Source organism: Ophidiomyces ophidiicola (assembly GCF_022830035.1).
Source record: "Ophidiomyces ophidiicola strain CBS 122913 chromosome Unknown scaffold_1, whole genome shotgun sequence".
Classification (NCBI taxonomy): Eukaryota; Fungi; Ascomycota; class Eurotiomycetes; order Onygenales; family Onygenaceae; genus Ophidiomyces; species Ophidiomyces ophidiicola.
In genome coordinates this window covers 1,116,024-1,133,036 of record NW_026054641.1, presented here as the reverse complement: position 1 = coordinate 1,133,036, position 17,013 = coordinate 1,116,024, and the positions used below count along the sequence as shown (strand labels likewise).

The 17,013-nt window shown below is 46.5% G+C and overlaps 6 protein-coding genes across 6 annotated transcripts; 1 reads left to right on the top strand and 5 right to left on the bottom strand.

Annotated features, from left to right (window-relative positions):
- Positions 1 to 370: 370 nt before the first annotated feature.
- LOZ57_000393 (uncharacterized protein) lies at positions 371 to 2,200 on the bottom strand (the record flags this gene model as incomplete). Its single annotated transcript, XM_049249497.1, has 5 exons — positions 371 to 1,203; positions 1,260 to 1,467; positions 1,521 to 1,709; positions 1,762 to 1,916; positions 1,972 to 2,200. 5 exons carry the CDS (start codon positions 2,198 to 2,200, stop codon positions 371 to 373), a joined length of 1,614 nt encoding a protein of 537 aa, XP_049111691.1.
- Positions 2,201 to 2,486: 286 nt separating this feature from the next.
- LOZ57_000392 (uncharacterized protein) lies at positions 2,487 to 3,253 on the bottom strand (the record flags this gene model as incomplete). The annotated part of the gene is made up of 3 exons (XM_049249496.1): positions 2,487 to 3,074; positions 3,136 to 3,141; positions 3,221 to 3,253. 3 exons carry the CDS (start codon positions 3,251 to 3,253, stop codon positions 2,487 to 2,489), a joined length of 627 nt encoding a protein of 208 aa, XP_049111690.1.
- Positions 3,254 to 4,346: 1,093 nt separating this feature from the next.
- Positions 4,347 to 5,663, bottom strand: LOZ57_000391 (uncharacterized protein; the record flags this gene model as incomplete). The annotated part of the gene is made up of 1 exon (XM_049249495.1): positions 4,347 to 5,663. The coding sequence occupies one exon, from the start codon at positions 5,661 to 5,663 to the stop codon at positions 4,347 to 4,349; it is 1,317 nt and encodes a 438-aa protein (XP_049111689.1).
- A 1,464-nt stretch (positions 5,664 to 7,127) lies between these two features.
- Positions 7,128 to 9,951, bottom strand: BUD14 (protein phosphatase regulator; the record flags this gene model as incomplete). The annotated part of the gene is made up of 6 exons (XM_049249494.1): positions 7,128 to 8,165; positions 8,217 to 8,783; positions 8,837 to 8,910; positions 8,963 to 9,115; positions 9,494 to 9,865; positions 9,924 to 9,951. The coding sequence occupies 6 exons, from the start codon at positions 9,949 to 9,951 to the stop codon at positions 7,128 to 7,130; spliced, it is 2,232 nt and encodes a 743-aa protein (XP_049111688.1).
- A 1,743-nt stretch (positions 9,952 to 11,694) lies between these two features.
- LOZ57_000389 (uncharacterized protein) lies at positions 11,695 to 13,581 on the top strand (the record flags this gene model as incomplete). The annotated part of the gene is made up of 1 exon (XM_049249493.1): positions 11,695 to 13,581. One exon carries the CDS (start codon positions 11,695 to 11,697, stop codon positions 13,579 to 13,581), a length of 1,887 nt encoding a protein of 628 aa, XP_049111687.1.
- A 1,541-nt stretch (positions 13,582 to 15,122) lies between these two features.
- On the bottom strand, positions 15,123 to 16,624 carry LOZ57_000388 (uncharacterized protein; the record flags this gene model as incomplete). Its single annotated transcript, XM_049249492.1, has 5 exons — positions 15,123 to 15,340; positions 15,411 to 15,576; positions 15,632 to 15,936; positions 15,995 to 16,349; positions 16,433 to 16,624. 5 exons carry the CDS (start codon positions 16,622 to 16,624, stop codon positions 15,123 to 15,125), a joined length of 1,236 nt encoding a protein of 411 aa, XP_049111686.1.
- Positions 16,625 to 17,013: the final 389 nt, after the last annotated feature.

The window sequence follows — 17,013 nt, the reverse complement described above, 5'->3', positions numbered from 1 at the left end:
CAAGACTACTTCTTATTATAGTAGAAGCAACAACCACACCGGATATTGCAGAAGCGAAATCAACTCATTTCTTGCAACACTGTGCACAGGATAGGATGTGTCATCAGGTCATTCGTCATTGTGAATGCGGGCATTTTGAACCTGGTGGGTTTCATTCTTGCTTAAGAAAAGGACATAAGCGTGATGGTTGTCGGAAGGTGAGGCAGATCCCTGTACACTGGGGGTGCTGCTATTTATGCCGAAAGGCTCGATGAAGGTGGCTAGCAGTTAATGGTTTCTTTTTAATGCCCGAGGCGTCTAAACTACCTCCACTATTATATAGTAGGATCAAAATTCCTCCCCATATTCTATTCGTGCAATTAAAAGCATATTAATACACAGGTTTTAACCTCCAGAGCAACCTCTCTGCCTCCAATTCATCTTCATAGTTCTTGTCAAATGCGAGGCGCATTTGACGAGCAAATCTCTCGTTGCTCATAAAGCCCCACACGACCTTTGTGTAGTCCCAGTACTCAGGTTTAAAGCCTGCGTTTTCCCAGTCAACAATACCTGAGAGCTTGCCATTCTCAAGAAGAAGGTTTGAAAGGTGTAAGTCAGAGTGTGTGAAACAAATCTCATGCTCCTTATCATAGAGCAAAGAAAGCGGCGGCTTTTTCCTGAGCTCGTCAAGTCCTTCAGTGAGCTGGTTTAAAAAAGCAGCCTTTGACATATAGGGCCCAGATGGGACATCATCCGTCCTATGATCTGTAACTGGGCCACCCAAGGTGTCGCATATAAGGTTTTTGTTGCAGTTCTTGATACGACGGTATTGAGAGACACATTTTCCAACGTCCCTTGCAAGCTGTTCCCGTTCTTCATATGTCATTCGAAATATTACTTTCTCGGCTGGGATGCCTGGGACTGTAGTCATCAAGAGAAATCCTACTCCATTTTTTTCTTGAACAAAATCAAGGAATTTGGGAGCTGGAATTTTCGTGTGCTTCTCAATGAGCCGAAGGGTATTGGCTTCGTTTCTGGAAACACGTTTACCGAATTTTAAGCAGAGGCCGAGCGGAAGATATGTGACCAACGAGACGGAAGAGTGGGATACATAACCCATTGCTTTTATATAATAATTGTAGGCTGCAGATTTCAAGAATACAGGGAGAATACTTAGACACCCTCGCAGGGTAAAAAATATAGCTTTTTGAAGCCATTGTTTACCTGCTAATGAATCAATGACTTGGTAATTGGTATGCAAAAAGTGTTAAAAGACTAACTTTTTTGTGACTCTGGCCAACCTTGCTGGATTTCACCTTCAAGCAATTGAAGGTATCTTATAGACGAGAATGTTTTTTGAATGTCGAGTAAAAAAGCTTCCGGCAATGGCAAACCCGTCTCGTCTGGTGATGATGGCTCGGTATAAAATTGATCGTCCAGCAACCCAGGAATGTCAGAGTCCTCATAAAAGTGTTTTCGGATGTTCCACTGCACGAATCAGGTTAGAAGCCATAGGAGAATATAATCAGAGCGGAACGAACGTAGATCTTGGATGAGGTGCATATTTTAGACACGCTGATGCGCCCATCTTGAAAAGCTGAACTTATAGGCTGAGACATAAGCCATAGATTTTTTAGTTGGTTTTCCTGGCTACGGCATTCTATAAAAGAGAAGAGGTTTCTGGACGTTTCAGGGGATATAACTGCCTCAAGATAGGGTCGCAATTCTCCCTGATTTTTTTTAGCACATAAATTGCCAAGTCAAAGAATAAAAAGAACATACTCCAGGGAGCAAATCTGGATCATCTAGGATTGAGGGCGGAACAATGTAGGTTGCTTGGAGGCAATTTTCCGAGCCCGATACACAACATCGGGAATTGTCCCTTTTGCGAAGAGCAGAATGCACCTCTGGAGATATCACGAGGTCATTTGGCAAGACTATTGGTAGAATTAGATATTGTTCGGTGGCATGATACAGTGCAGCTGGCATTACATCTTTGGGCTAAAGATTTGAAAGATCGATTAATGGACCTAAGGCTATCTTCAATACTCTCCCCGGGTTTCTGGGAGGCGTTTAAGATGAGTCGCGCAGTATCATCTTTTGAAATGGCGTTTATCAGGAGAAGTCCTAATTGGAGATGCTCTATCGCTGAGAGCTGAGCAGATTCGATAGTGTCTCTTGCCAACCGATAAAGTTCATCGCTATCAAGCGTAGATTGCATATCTTTGTCGCCAGAAAAATTCGGAAGCGTAATTCCTTGAGCCCTCCGGGCATATAGAGCTTATTCAAACTTCTTTTATATGCATGTTGGTTCACTACAGGAGTTGGAGCGGAGCTACAGGTGGACAGCTCTGAGAGAGACCGGAAGTTTATTGATCCGAAACGACTTCCACCTGCTGGCTTCACATGAGATGATGGTTGCTACCTATCCACTAGTTACACACCCAAGAAGGCGGCAGGGCAGGGGCCTCAAGCAACAAGAGGACGTATTTACTACTGCCTGAGCTTTAGGGCTTGCTTAAGTCACTCTTTCTAACAACCTTGACTCTTCCATAATAGCAGTATTGTGCTATGTCTTTCGCTTCTTGTTCGATTTTTTGAATGTCATCCCACTGAGGCAACAGCCCAATGAAGCCCCCATCAGCAAGGTTGTAAAGTGCGGCCAGAGCCCAGGTGCGGCAAGTAAACTCCCCAGTGACTTCGGTCTGGCGGATAATATCCTTGATCGCAGCCATCCACTGATCGTCAACACCTTCGACAACTCCGAGTTTCAGCGCAACAAGCAGGCTACGCGAATTTGAAACGTTTCTGGGTTCGGCAGTGTATTTCCATTTCAGCCCAAGCAAGGTCTGATGGAAAACGATGCCGCTTTCCTGATCTAACGCAACAAATAGACCCCAGTGGTACTTATTAGAAACGCCTGTGTTCCATAGTAACATATATAGCCCGTTTTTTTCAACCTCAAATGACGCTTGAGGAGATGGATTGGGAGAAGTATCGGGTGCATTGGTCTCTGATTTGGAGGAGAGCCCAAACATGTCCACTCTAGTTACAATCGTGAACGCGACAAAGGCGTTGGTTCTGTTTGATGCAGACTAGGGAACTCTTAGCACTCGAGATAATTGGCGATCTGAGACCAGTAGGTTGTAGGCTTACTGGTAGCTAGACTAGTCAGTGACTATGTACTTCTCAGTGTCGATTCATAGATAAACAGCACTCAAAAAGGCTTGGATATGCTCACGACAGATTGATTTCGGAGGAAATTTTCGCCCATAATTGGGACACATTTCGTATTTATATTGTGCACTGCATGGCCAGCGCTATCGCGCCGTAGAACATGCAGGGATCAGTATCCCTTGCGAATCAGATTGATATCTGAGGGCGCCTAGTTCTAAACCCAGTATATCCGATTCGCTATTTGCACCTGCGCTGTGATGTCAGTTACCACTGAGGGGCAATGTTAAACTAGAGTCAACTTTCGAAGGTTTTTTGGTCGGCGCGTAAGTAGTATTTTTCGCCGTCTAATCCTACATGAAGGCTGAATATCGATTTGAGGATGAAATCAGTAGTCGGTCAGCCAAAGAGTCGTCATAGCCAGAAGTGGACCATTAGGACGTTCCACCTCCACTGTTGGTTCATTGATAAACTACCCCATACTTATCTTAAAGAAGAGACTTAGGGACCGGATACTGATGGTGATAAGGGGCACTGAAGCACGGGGAATGCAGCGATGATAGATATGCAATGCTAGGTGCTCAAAAAGGAAATTCGATACTGTAGAATGAGCACCTATGTATGCTTAAGGAGATACGCAAGTCAAGTGTCTGATTGGTTCATAGAAGCAGTTCGTCTATATGTCAACAGGAGGATGATTGTTTCCAGCGCTATTATGCTCACAATCCATTCCTTGGATCTTAGCTAACCAAAACAAATCCAGTGCTAGTATATGACTTAAGAAATATGATGAGGGAACCCGAAAAAATTCTCACAGTAGGAAATCAAGCTGTCAAGTGAAGCCTGAAGATAAGGATCTCACAAGACATGTAATAGCCAAAAAGAAAAATGGCTGTACAGAGTAGATGCATCAACAACGCTATGTATCGTCAAGAATAGAAGTCAAAACGTGGATATCGTCACAAAGGGAGGCCTCAAGGAGGCCCAAATGGGTCAAAACAAGGAAGTTAGAAGGGCAGCGAGAGTGGCAGAGAACCAGATCATGAAAAGACCTCGATTCTTAGACCTTGATTCTCGAGACTTGAGTCTCGTCAGCCACAGCCGAGAACACTCTCATAGTCTAATGCTCAAGGTTATATAGCAAACCAAACAATTCCAAATGTTCGATGGGTAAGGGAGATGCAAAAAGAGACTTAAACAGCACCATATCTATCCCTTTGATATGCAGCCAATAACGCCTGGTTCTCTGCTCTTACCACAGCTGCGACAGCTGCGTTGTCGGTTTCCGGACTCGAAGGAACCCAGCCCCTCATCCAGCCTGTCACCTTTCTCCACTTATTTTTCCCATGCTCGCGGACCTTGACCACTAGTTCGTCATGTTGCTCTGCATACATCATAAATTGGATACCCACAGTGGCGTCAAGTAGTAAAACGCCCGCAGCACCGAGGAAAAAAGGGACGGCCCGTGTAATCCACTCCCAGCGGTCATTGCCGTCGGCGCCGACCCATCCACCACCACCATAGGCGGGATAATCATTCCAGGCGTTCGGGTTTGTCAGCAAGGACGAAGAATAGAAACAGTTTCCACAAAATGCAGCGAAGAAGAGAAGCGGTGATAGGCCCGCGGTACTTTTTCGGCGATGGTTCTTCAAAATTTGGGGAAGACGAGATGCGAGGTACATAACAGTACAAGTCCAAGAGGCAATGCGCCCAGCCAGAATTCTGGCATCGGAGTCATGAGGAGATGGATATGGATTGGTTGGTGGTGGTTGTGTAGCGGGAAGGGTGGCTGCGTTAGAAAGAACTGCGCAGAGTAATGTAACCATAACGACAGCGCGGGGAGATGTAAGTGGTAGTGCACCGGCAGCACCGGCGACGCTGCGCTGAATGGTTCGGGAGGGCTGGTTGCGTTTCTCATCCGGGGATGCAAGTGAATTGGTCCGAAATCTATTTGAGTGATCACCAGTTGGCGCTGGGGAGGTTTTTGTCTCAAGTGGTGCAGCAGGATCAATAGTGTCATTTCGCCCGCAAGCATCGGCGTCGCAAGGCAGTATGGCATCCCATGATGCTTCATCTCTATCAAGGTCGAGAGATCGGACATGAGCAAATCTTGGAAACTGCCATTCTTTTAAGTAGGTATACCAGTAATACTGGAAAACAAGGACAACGTCCACCAGCACATAGTATGCTGCGATGGTTATCTGCCATCCTGCCTGGCGAGTTAATATTGACCCTATCAAGTTGCCAGAGTCACCTAAACACCATTCGACGAGAAACCAAGCAGATAACCCTGCCGTCGACTGAATTGTATAGTTTTTGTATATCTGGGGTACTTGGGCGAATAGCCATGACACGATACTCAGAGTCCCAAGCGTTGTCGAGAGTAGTCCAAGAGGTGTAGGTAGGCATGTGTGAAAAAGAGACGAAATCGCGGCTAAAAATGGTGACGAAGGTTCGCAGTGCTCAGGAAGGGCATATAACGATGGGTACAGGGCCCATGATGACGACATTATTTGGTACTCCCCGTCAAGTCTGCAGTTCAACGTCACAGTCCTTGGGATAGAGGAATATGATAGAACTGGAAGTTAAACGTAATAAAATGCTGAAAACCAAACCCACGTTCAATAGGAAGGGTATAAACGACGGTTTCGAACAGCTCGGCGGGTGATGTAGGAGTCAGGCGACAGTAGGATGGCCGAAAGTTAAGGTGTCGACGGAGGTTTCAGACTTCGGCACGCGAGCCCACGAATATCAAAATGCTACGTTATTAAACGCTCCCAGAGGCTTCGACTATGCTGTGTGCCCGCCGTATGCAGAGGGGCCGTTATTGTGGAGGGTCTGACGTGTTCACTATGACGCGAACTGACTGCCCGAGGCTGCGTTCAGCAAATGACCACACAACAAAGCCCAAAAACCAAAAAACAGAGCTGGAAAGTCGCGTGCTAGTAGGATACAGGCGCTTCTAACAGCGACAAAGACGAACGGACGCAATCAGTGAGGGGACAGTGATGGGGGAAGAACAAGACGACACGAAGCACAGCCGGGGTGTTGACTGGGGGCTTATGTAACGGCGTTGTTATCACGCGGGCGCGATAGGGTTTGGGTTAGCGCGAGCCTTGTTTGTCTTTAGCTTCCACGCTAAGATAACCCAGATAGCGACGCTGACTCAGCGGACGATAACCACCAGTGTGATGTTATCAGCAGAGCCAAAATCATGTCGACGTAGGGACGAGCCAGTCACCATAAATAGCATCTGCCCGTAATGAGCGGAGGTGGTCGCGTAGTCCGAGCTATGTGTAACGCTATCTGCTCTAGGTAGGTAAACCCACCGACCGCTGATGTTCGAGATGGTAGAGGCGAGTCGTTGAGTTTTAAAGATAGTGATAGAAGAACTCAAAAAAGTCTTGAAAAGAAAATGTCGAATTTTCTTGCAGCTATGTGAATGTATGTACTCCGTCTGTATGTATGTACCTAATGCGTGTAGCAAAAGTGAAGTATCGAGAAAGGGCAGCAGCGGGAATGAACGGAGTCTAAAAAGAGACAAATGCTAATATGCTATAGCAATCAAGGCACGGAATGAAGCACAGAGGTAAAGTCCTGCTGAATGAACATATGGGAAAAGGAAAAATAATGAGAAATGAAGAAGTCGTTGTGAGGGCGGTTAAATGAAAAAGCATGTACGGAAAATGAACATATAACACAAAAGCAGCAACAGGGGGTATTTCGAAGCATGAAATCAAAACAGAAGTGAAAGTCTCCGTTCGTAAAGTCATGTATTAGGACGTCGCAGATATGGTCACTCAGTGGCAGTCAAATGCGATGACGATGCCTGCACTGCGTATTCGAGGGGTAGATACAGCCTTTCGCTCACAAAAAGCACCACAAACTCCTACTGAATAGTATCAAGGGTGAAATCACACCCATGTTTCATTATCAGAGCATCAAAAACCGCGGCAAACCATGAGGATCGTTTCTCATCTAGCCGCAACAGAAGGCTTTCTAGCTAGCCATCCAGCTAGCATTTCATCAAGGCGGCTTGACATCTCGTTTAGTGCCTTGCTCTCTTCCCTAAAAAGATTTCCGGTGATAGGATGGTCGGGTCCGGCGGGTAAGACATTCGATTTGTCATGAACAATTATCAATAGATCACGAATATCGCTGCCATCCTCCAGATAGGCCCGTAAACCAGCGTCGTTCCATACCGGGCTAGGAGTCGGTGCGGGCGCAGTTTCCATCGTATCATTAAGTTCACTTTTGGATTGTGAACTTTCGAGAGGATCTGACGAAGGTGGGGGTACGGAGCCGGTAGAATAGACATCTTCCTCTGGAGGCGCTTGCTCCTTGGGTAATACCGTAGCATCATCCGAGCGATAAGGATCCACGGGAGTTTCTTGAACAGCGGGTCGGGAAGATATAACCGGCGGCGCTATAAGCATATTTTCTACTTTCGTTGAAGAAAGGGCGATGGGGATTTCAGAAGGTTTGTCAGCAGCATCTATTGGTTGCAGTGAATAATGTATCGAGTCAGTCCTGGGGGGTGCGGATATAGTAGAAGTAGGGTCACGATCCAAGGGTGGATTATAAGATGGCTCTTGCTTCATGTCCGACGGACGGACGCGAAGCTCTGAGACCCCTTCCTTTGATTCGGGGATAACAGCGCGTACAGACGGGGCGATGGAAGTGTTAGTCGACGACACAGACTCCATTGGTTGTGACACAGGCCCAGAAGAAGCTGGTTTTGTCAGTTTGCTTAATTGGCGAGACACCACCTGCTGCTTTGGAGAGCGGCTCTCTTCCTTAAGCGACTCGATTGACATTTTCCGATCCGTGGACGAGCGAGAGGATTCTTCGGATATCTTTTCGGGATTTTCGTCACCTTCATCTTCTGCTTTGCTCTTCTTATCTTTTCTTTTGAATAGCCCGCTAAGCATTCCTGGTTTCTTTTCCTTGCGCTTTTTGTCGTCTTTGCCTTTATCGCTAACCAGAGTCTCGAAACTTCCTCGAGTTTTCATCTATCAATAGTAGTTAGTACAATGAAGGTGGCTGGACCAGACTATGCGAACCTCTTTGGAATCGATCGAAGCAGTCTCAGTGGCATCATCCCGTAATAGGTTTGGGGTGAGCGATATCTTCTTTGTTTCGCCCGTATCGTCTTTGAAAAACGAGTCGGTATTTCGTAGAGTTCCGTTTCTCGATCTGCCATGTTTGAAGTCGTCTAGAAACACGTTAGCGCAATGTTCCCTCAATATCAGACACGGCGACTTGCCTTGTTGATTTGAGGGTTGTTCCGTATCAACGTCTTGCTCAAGGCTCTGCCGCTGTGATTCCTCCTCTTTCGCATTCATCCCACCATCCACCTGAAGTTTCGAGCGCAATGGCTCTACGTTGATATTTCCTGTCCCAGACTCCTCTCGGTTGACTTGAGCATCTGAATTTTCTGCCCCATCTTCATCTTCTTGTTCCTCCAAAAATTCGCCGTCCGCGTCTTCTTCAGTGGAGTAATCGATATCCGATGGTTCGAAGTAAACGGGAGAGGCAAAGGTAACTGTTTTCGCGTTCCGTCGGCGCATCGCTTTCTTCAGGGGGTTTTTGGATTTTTCTGCATTATCACCAAGCATGGTGGCCGAAAGCTACAGCTATTAGTGAAAGGTCTAATAAGAGAAGTAAGGGATGAAGGGCGTACATCAACGTTTCGATGCTTGTTCAAACGAGCAAGCCTCTCGGTAGGGGTTTCAATATGCTCGGCAGGAAGGTATCCTAGGCGCGTTTAGCTATGAACGCGTGGGAAGAGACAGTGTCTGGGATATACCTATGCTTCCATCTTTTACAACACGTACTAACCACCAATAGCTATTACTATCGTCCAGAAGGACCATAGTATCCCCTTTGGTTGCATTCGCTTGGCCTTCGACCGTGGCAAAAAATGTATGAAGAGCATAAACAAATTCGAAATCGATGTCCTCTGTGGAGAGAGTCAGCAGTGTTTGTGACGACATTCAAAGGACCAAACAAGAACGAGCGGCCGTAAGGTCCCTGAACAACCGGGAAATTCATTGATAGGTACAAGGGGCGAAAGCACAACGACGCTTTTCCGCTAGGGATGCAAAAACTCGATTGGGCCTGGTGACGAAAAGTTGAAGTAGATCGGTGTAGCAGGGCAAGAGTATCTTGAAGTCACTTTGCGATAGACGAATAGCAATAACGGCGCGCAAGTAAGAACACATGTGATTCGCCACGTCAAGTTTTAACATGAAAAGTGCGCGGTTTCAGGGTGACTCTGATCCTCCTCAAAGCTTGAATAGTTCGTCGCAAGAGATAAATGAAAAGTAGAGACACCCACCATCATCTATTGAGGGAGAACTCGAGATTTTATCTAGCATATCATCGTCATCTTCGTCATCGTCAAGCTGATCATCAAGGTCGCCGTCTCCAACATCATCCCCAATAAGATTCTCATAGCCACCAGTTCGACCACTTCGCAGTTTATCAGAACGGTCTCGTAAGTCAGTTTGGTCTTTTTGAATATCTTCTTGGAAAGAATCCTTTTCCGGAGATAGAGGGCCTCTAGCAATTTCTTCTAACATGTCCTGCTCCGCGTTGCGCAAAGTCTGGTCCTGATGGCGGCCATGCACGGATCGAGATACTTTGCTATTTGCGGAACGAGAGTGGTCTTGCGTGGATGGAGCATCGGGATTCTGCAAATCGATCGTATCTAAACGATGACAATCAGCGAAGTTCTCGCAACCACAAGAGTTCGTGTTCAGTCTCACCAGCCCGGATCATCTGCGGTCGAGTCATGGTGCATAAAAATAGCCGGAGCCAAATTAATCGGAGTACACGGTATCTGGAGTGACTGGATCAACAGCCCCGTCATTTGCCAGTTGTTCAAACAATATGAAGGAAGCCCTTGCAGAGGAGCGAATTTTCTGGGCAAAACACGCTCCGGAGCGGGGATGATTAGAGACGAAGGAAACAAAGCGAAGGCAGCGGCAGCACAGGCAAATTAGGATGTAATCAGTTCAAACGAGCGACAGGTGTCCTTATGACTTCAGGTGGCAGAGCCATCGTCGATGCGCATGGTGCATTGATCAGGACGATGGTAGTGCTTCGACGGTGTTCCTGATTAGGGCGCGCGACAACAAATCGGATTTAAGGTTTCAGGAGGTTGGCCCAGGGGCCCTAATATGGTTTAGTGTCGTCATGGAGAACTCTATTTTGGTCCTTCTTAGTCATTGTCTCTGCATGGGCCAGCCCAATCCTGATCCACCAACCACAGTAACAGAGAATACACCTCGCCACTAAGACGCCAAGTGCGGAGCAGTTTGCAAGAATCAAATTGCGTTTGTTCTCTCCTGTCCGCCAATCCGGTATTTATATATGTGTGGGATCCGGCCAAAGGGACAGAGGCATTTTCAACGCGGTAAACCATAAAATACTTAGGTAAGCAGCACCAAGAAATATTGCGGATTCGGTTTATTGCTTTGGGTATGAACAAGAAGTAGGGTCAGCTAACTAGATATTGTTACAGGCATACTACCATATCTGCGAAAAGCGCGTGTTCATACACTTGCGTATGAAGTATTTTGATTTGTACATCCACAGCTATATTTAAGAAACTAGCAACGTAATTCAGAGGAGAAAGAAAGAGATAAGCAATGTAGAACAGAGCTTCTGGGGGATTGCTAGGCTATGAAATGTTGTCGACTGCCTCTCAAGATTGGCTGCATGTCACTTCTCAAATGCCGCAGGAAACCAGTCACTCATAGCGCTCATAGCGTTGAACAGGGAGAGTGAGAGAACAGGGAAAAGACCAATAGTCCATACATTATCCTGATGGATTTACTTTACTGTCTATGCAATAATAATAATAATGAGATTTTGGAAGTGTGTGAATGTCAACATTGCTACCTATCAAACGTCCGATATCTAAGCTGACCGCGTGATAGAGCACCGGCTACGGTAGAACAATAGTCCGAAAAACTGACTAAGCAAATATAAGCCTCGGCACGGTTTCTATGACACATCGCCTGAGTCACAGATTGCAGTGCGCCGCATTGGGCCTAGCGCCTTGGAGATAAGGCGTTTTCGTGGCGGGATCCGGTTTTGCCCGACTGCTCGCGACGCCGCTGCCTTCGCACGCTTTGTCTTCCGGTGGCCTGTTCGGGCTATCTCCTTTTCTCCCGCCGTCTCCGGCTTCTTCTTCTTCTTCTTCCTCTTCTTTTTCTGTTTCTCTCCTCGTCGTTGTTTTGCTTGCAGCGTTGTTGTTCGTCCTCTGGTTCCGCTGCTTCTAGTTCGGCATCTATCTTCGCCGCAGCACATGCTAATCCTGATAAGAAACTCTATCAAATTCTGAGTTTGGCTTCTTCCTTTGCCTCCGGACTCTCCCCGCAGCTCCATCGCACGCACCTTGCTCGCGAGAGTCCCTTCTTGCGGACTCGCAACAGGCGTCTTTGGGAGCATCAAGATATCCGTTGCCATATTCACTTTGCCCATATCTTCTCTTTACACTTCTTTGCAGTCATCCCCCCGTTTTCTGAGGGGATGGCCGATACGGAGATCCTTCCATTTGAAAATAGTCAGATTGATGCACGTTTCCCGGAATCACCTATCCCATTACGCGGTGATCGTCACTATGGCTTCGATGGTGCTAGAAAAGTTGCTGCGCGATGCGTCTTAAAGGACGAAGATGGCCCGGTCGATGCCGATACCGCCCATGAACGGGGCGAGGCATGGCAGGAGCACCGTCCAACGCCTCCAATCAGTGTCCCATATGCCGATGATAAGCAACGCCAGGACTACGCAGATGATTCGTCTTATGGTCACCTCTCGCCGCTCGAAGAGTTCAATCGAAAAAGGCGGCCGTCTATTTCCTTCAACCCGGAAGTGACTCTTGACTGTGGAGCGCATCTTGCTCTCGATGAGCCACTGAGGAAGCTGCGTGTTGAAGAACAGGCCGTTACGAAATCTCCCTGTAGCGAAACCAGCGGCGAATCCGATGAAGAGCAATGTAACAGTCCACAGCATTATGAAAATGCCTTGTTCTCTCGTCGCTTTGCGCAGCAACCCCTCTCCTCATCCGACTCTGATAGCTTTTCTTTGGATGTGGAACTACCTCGAGCCGTCTCTTTGACATCTCTCTCAACAGCATCGCCTGCTACAGATGAGTTGCGGACGCCTCCAGACGGCCGTCGTGATCTTTATCTTGCTAGTTTGAGATCATCGAAGCTATACCGGCCACATTCACTCGAAGCAACCGACGTTTGGTTTGATCGACACGGTATAGACACCAAGTCCCGGAGCTTTTCGGGTCGCCATAGCTTTCGTCATGGTTCCCGCAGGTCTACCAACTCTGGAGGCAAGTCTCCTGCTAGTGCATTCCTGTCTTCATTCGGCCGGGATACATCAGCCCCAAAACCCGATGATGAAGGTCAACTTGTTGGTACAGATTACGTGCTTGGCAAAATTATTGCCCATGGAGGCTTTAGTACTGTTAAGGAAGCTTTCAAAGTGAAAGATGATGGCAAGACAGAACGCCTGGCGGTGAAAATTGTGAAAAAGCAACTTTCTGGTCAGTCAGAAAGGGAGAACGAGCAGTTCCAGGCAGAGTTTGATCACGAAGTTCGAGTTTGGAGATACCTGAACCACCCACATATTCTACCACTCCACGCCGTCTACGAAACAGATTACGCCACTTTCTGCTTTACTCGTTTGACAAACGGCGGGACATTGTTTGACTTGGTCAAGAGACATCATCGAGAAGGCTTACGGATGGACCAAGCAAAACATTACGCATACCAGTTGGCGTCAGCTGTCCGATTTTTGCATGAAGATTCCCGTGTGATCCATCGAGATGTTAAACTGGAAAACTGCCTGTTACAATTCAAAGACCCTAATGATAAAGAGGCACTCGGAAAATTATACCTGTGTGACTTCGGGATGTCGGAATGGATGGTGACAGACAATGGCGTCAATGCGCCGGCCCCCTACGATGATGCCGCTGATCGGCCGCCACCAAAGACTATTGGTCCCTCCAATATGAGTTCCAGCGTTGCAGGTGGCGTTGCTGGTAGTCTCGAATACGCCGCTCCCGAATTGCTTATGTCCAAAGAGGGTGTCCTTGAACCTTCAGTGGACATCTGGGCTCTTGGTGTCATTATTTTTGCTTTGGTGGCTGGAAAGCGGCCTTTTGACCATTCTTTTCAACCCAAGGTGCCAACGAACATTGCGAATGGCCGATGGAATCGGAATGCTGTTTTCAAGGGCGATGACGATCTTGAGCAGCGACACGACGCACTCGTTCTGATCCAGGGCTGCCTCGAATTGGATCCTTTGAAACGATGGACGATCGCAGACGTTCTGGAGTGTCGTTGGTTTGAAGATTGTGCCACGAAAATCGAAGAGCATATCCACCCGAAGTGGAACTATTAAAATACGTTCTCCTTTTGCATTTTCCCCCCCTTTCTATTATCAACGTTTATACGAAATCATCAGTGTGCGACGGCGCTTCGGGGTTTTCTATCATAGTTATTATCCTAGGGTTTCAGATTCGTCAGTTTTCTTGATACCCTGTGGAGCCTTGTTACAACTTTTCGGTTACTTCTACAGATTGTTTTAACTGCTATCCCATTCTAGCGCGAGCTTTTCACGTGGGCGCCGGTGAAGTCCTTGAAATTCCCTGACCTGAACCTACGGCCTTACAGGTATTTCTTTCCGCTCTGTCTTCTATTTTTGTGACTTTATCTTCTCCTCTTGCTTTTGGTTTCTTTTCCGGGCGGCTTCGTCTCTTTGCGCAGCGTGGAGTCGAGTGGGTTCACCTTTTCCAACATACTTTTCGGTTGATGAATGTTTATGAGCCGATAATTTATTTCTCCCTTCTTCCCCTTAAACTTGGATGTTTTCTTCTAGTGCATCTCGCTGATACCAAGGCCTTTTCTTTGGCAGCGATAACCCAGCCTGCTCATTTTGTCCAGACGATCTATTTACGATGATGATGAGTGTTTTGGCGTTTTCCTGCATCATTCATGTTCTCTCTTATTCTCGGGGTTTAGCATTTACCCATACTTTTTTCTGGGACTTCAGGTGATTGACTTGACGGAAACCGTGTTGCGGATGGATGCACTTTGCACCTGTACCAGTAGCTGTTTCTTTGATCGGCGGCAGAATTCTTGTGAAACGAAATATATAAGTAACAAAGATAATTCAGTAATGAATGACGATATGCCATTCCTCTTCTAACTTTCCCATTCAACTCGGAGCAGCCTGTCACATTATGCTTCTCCAACGGAAACGGCTACTACCACATAGGAGCCCTCCGACCAGAGCCTTGTTGAGATACTCTATAGCCTCAGTTGGTGGAGTAAATAGTCTTTGTAAAATGCGAGATAGCATTAAATCTAGCTTTGGCCAACAAGAAAAAATACGGTAGCTACTGCGCCGCGGAAAACCTCAAGCTCCTAGACCCCGGTGGAAAACAAAACCAGCCAATGTATCCGCCATCCACTCAGCCGCGATGGAGTCAACTTTAATCGCGCTACCAAATAGATCCTCAGGCCCGCTGAACCCTATAACAATATCATGTCTTGGCATAGTTATCTAGTTGAGCAAGCAACCCAGCCGGGCCTGTTAGTAGCAAACATTACTTTCTGGATATGCAAAAAGCCGTGTTTATTCGATTTGTTGGTTCTCTAAGTACTATATATGAAGATAGTATCACCATTGCTCTCTCTCAATAGTAATGAATAATGGGAACTCTAGAGCAACTTGCCTATCTTTAACTTCTAAGATCAATGTAAGAGTGGAGAGCAGTAATGAAAAGGAAAATGAGAAGAGATAGTTACATAATATCAACCAAAAATCGTACTGAAAACACTGCTTCCTGTTTTCCGAATACAGCTGCGAAGCCTGGGACTACAGGGTGTGTATCGAGAGACCTTTTCTCCATACTGATGTATTGGGTGTAAGAACGGGCCTTATCTGGTTCTGACGATTGGCTTTTGAATATTAAGGCCCTTCATCAGCCAAGGGTCCAATACTAGTTCCTCACAGTTTGGCCTCTCTTCAGGGACCCAGCATAACATTTTCCGGAAATATTCCAGAAACCCTTCTTTATCTTCATCATCTCCAATGATGTTGGCCCCGAGCTTCTCTAGACTAATATCAGGAATTGGTGCGGCTCCCTTCCATTTGCCTGTCGAACGTCCTTGTCAGCTTATCATATGGCTTTCAGCCCTTCTGACAACCGATTGGGCGCAACTTACCTGTTTCATCCCACAACGCACGACTCATATGTGATCGCTGAGTAAACTCCAAAGGGGGGTTCCCCATAAGCGCAACCATTTCGGCCATATGTACTCTATCATCTTGATACGTACCACAAGGACTTCGACCCTTAAATAAAGGTTCTCCCATGAGAAGATGCCAGACCTGCAATTTTATTAGAGCAGAGAAAAGCTGTGGACAAAGAGTTAGGGGTTCTCACCACCATAGCAACGTTCCAAATGTCAATTTGATGATCCCATTTCATTTGAAGAATAACCTCTGGTGCTTTATAAACATCCGGCATGACATCTTCACCAGGAGTTCCAGCCTCCTCAAAAGTCCGAGCTTCTCCAAAATCACATAGCAAAGGTAGCCCATTGCATAAATTCAATGGTCTAGTTGAATATATAGTACGGCCATCGTCGAGAATTTTCCTTGGTACGGGGTCGGAAGCCTGTTGATCTTCGAAGGCCGCAAGGATCTCTGGTCTGCTCACACTAAAAATTAAGTTGGTAGTTTGTAAATCTCCAGATACAAACAAGTTAGCCACTTCTCTTCGGAAGCCCCGTGACGTTGGAGTTACCTGTATGGATAATGCCTGCTATTATGTGTAAAAAATCCAAGCCAATGAGAATATTACGAAGAGAAGGCCTTATTATCTCGAGATCTAATTTTCTTCCGGGGTAATAGTCTGAGATCTGACTCAAATTGAGCCCAAGCGGCTCGTGGACTAGACATAGATGATCACCATGAGGGCCTTTCACCTGAAAAGAATGAAGAAGTTTGCGAATAAATGGTCTTCCTGGATGATCTGTTTCTGCGCAAGCAGCCTCTATGCGCTTGTACATGTTTAGCTCACGGTCTCTCTTAGCCCCGGTGACATAGAGCTTGAGTGCAACGTAGGCATCTGTTCTAAATTTGGTTGGAAATGTTTTCCACTATCGCAAGATATAACGAAAAGGGATTTTCAGACGAATTAAGGGCGAAACTTAACATACTGAAGATCACGGCCTAACCATACGGTCGATGTAGTTCCAAACCCTAACTTCCCAAGAATTTGATATCTCTCGCCAAGAATCTCCCCCAAATGAGCCGGATAGTATTTTTCGGGGTAATAGGATGGAAGAGTCTCCTCATCTAGAAGTTTAGGATTTTCAATCAATTCAAAGCCGGTGGTCGGATAGGTTCCGGGTATTCGGGAAGAGGATAACATCGGGTGTGTATGAAAGTGCGAGATCCTGACCTGACACCAGATAGGTCGCGCCCTGGATTTCACTACCGCGGAAACAAGTCTTTTCAAAGTAAAGGACATCAGTATTGGTTAGCTTTTACAAAGAAGAACCTTCCTGCGCGCCCCGTCAAGCTTGTCCCCAGGTACAGGCGCTAAGTTTCGAAGACCACACGGAGTAAAAAATAGAAGAAGTATGCACCTATGTAGCTCTTAAAACAGGAACAAGGTTAGTCCGCCATGCCGTTTACTCTACCAAGAGAAGTTCGTTTAGAGCTGTCTATCTATGCCAATCTGTAACCGCTTTACTACCTGAAAACATGGAATTTAGCTGCTAACCAACTTCTCATGACAAGGCAATTGTCTTAACAAAC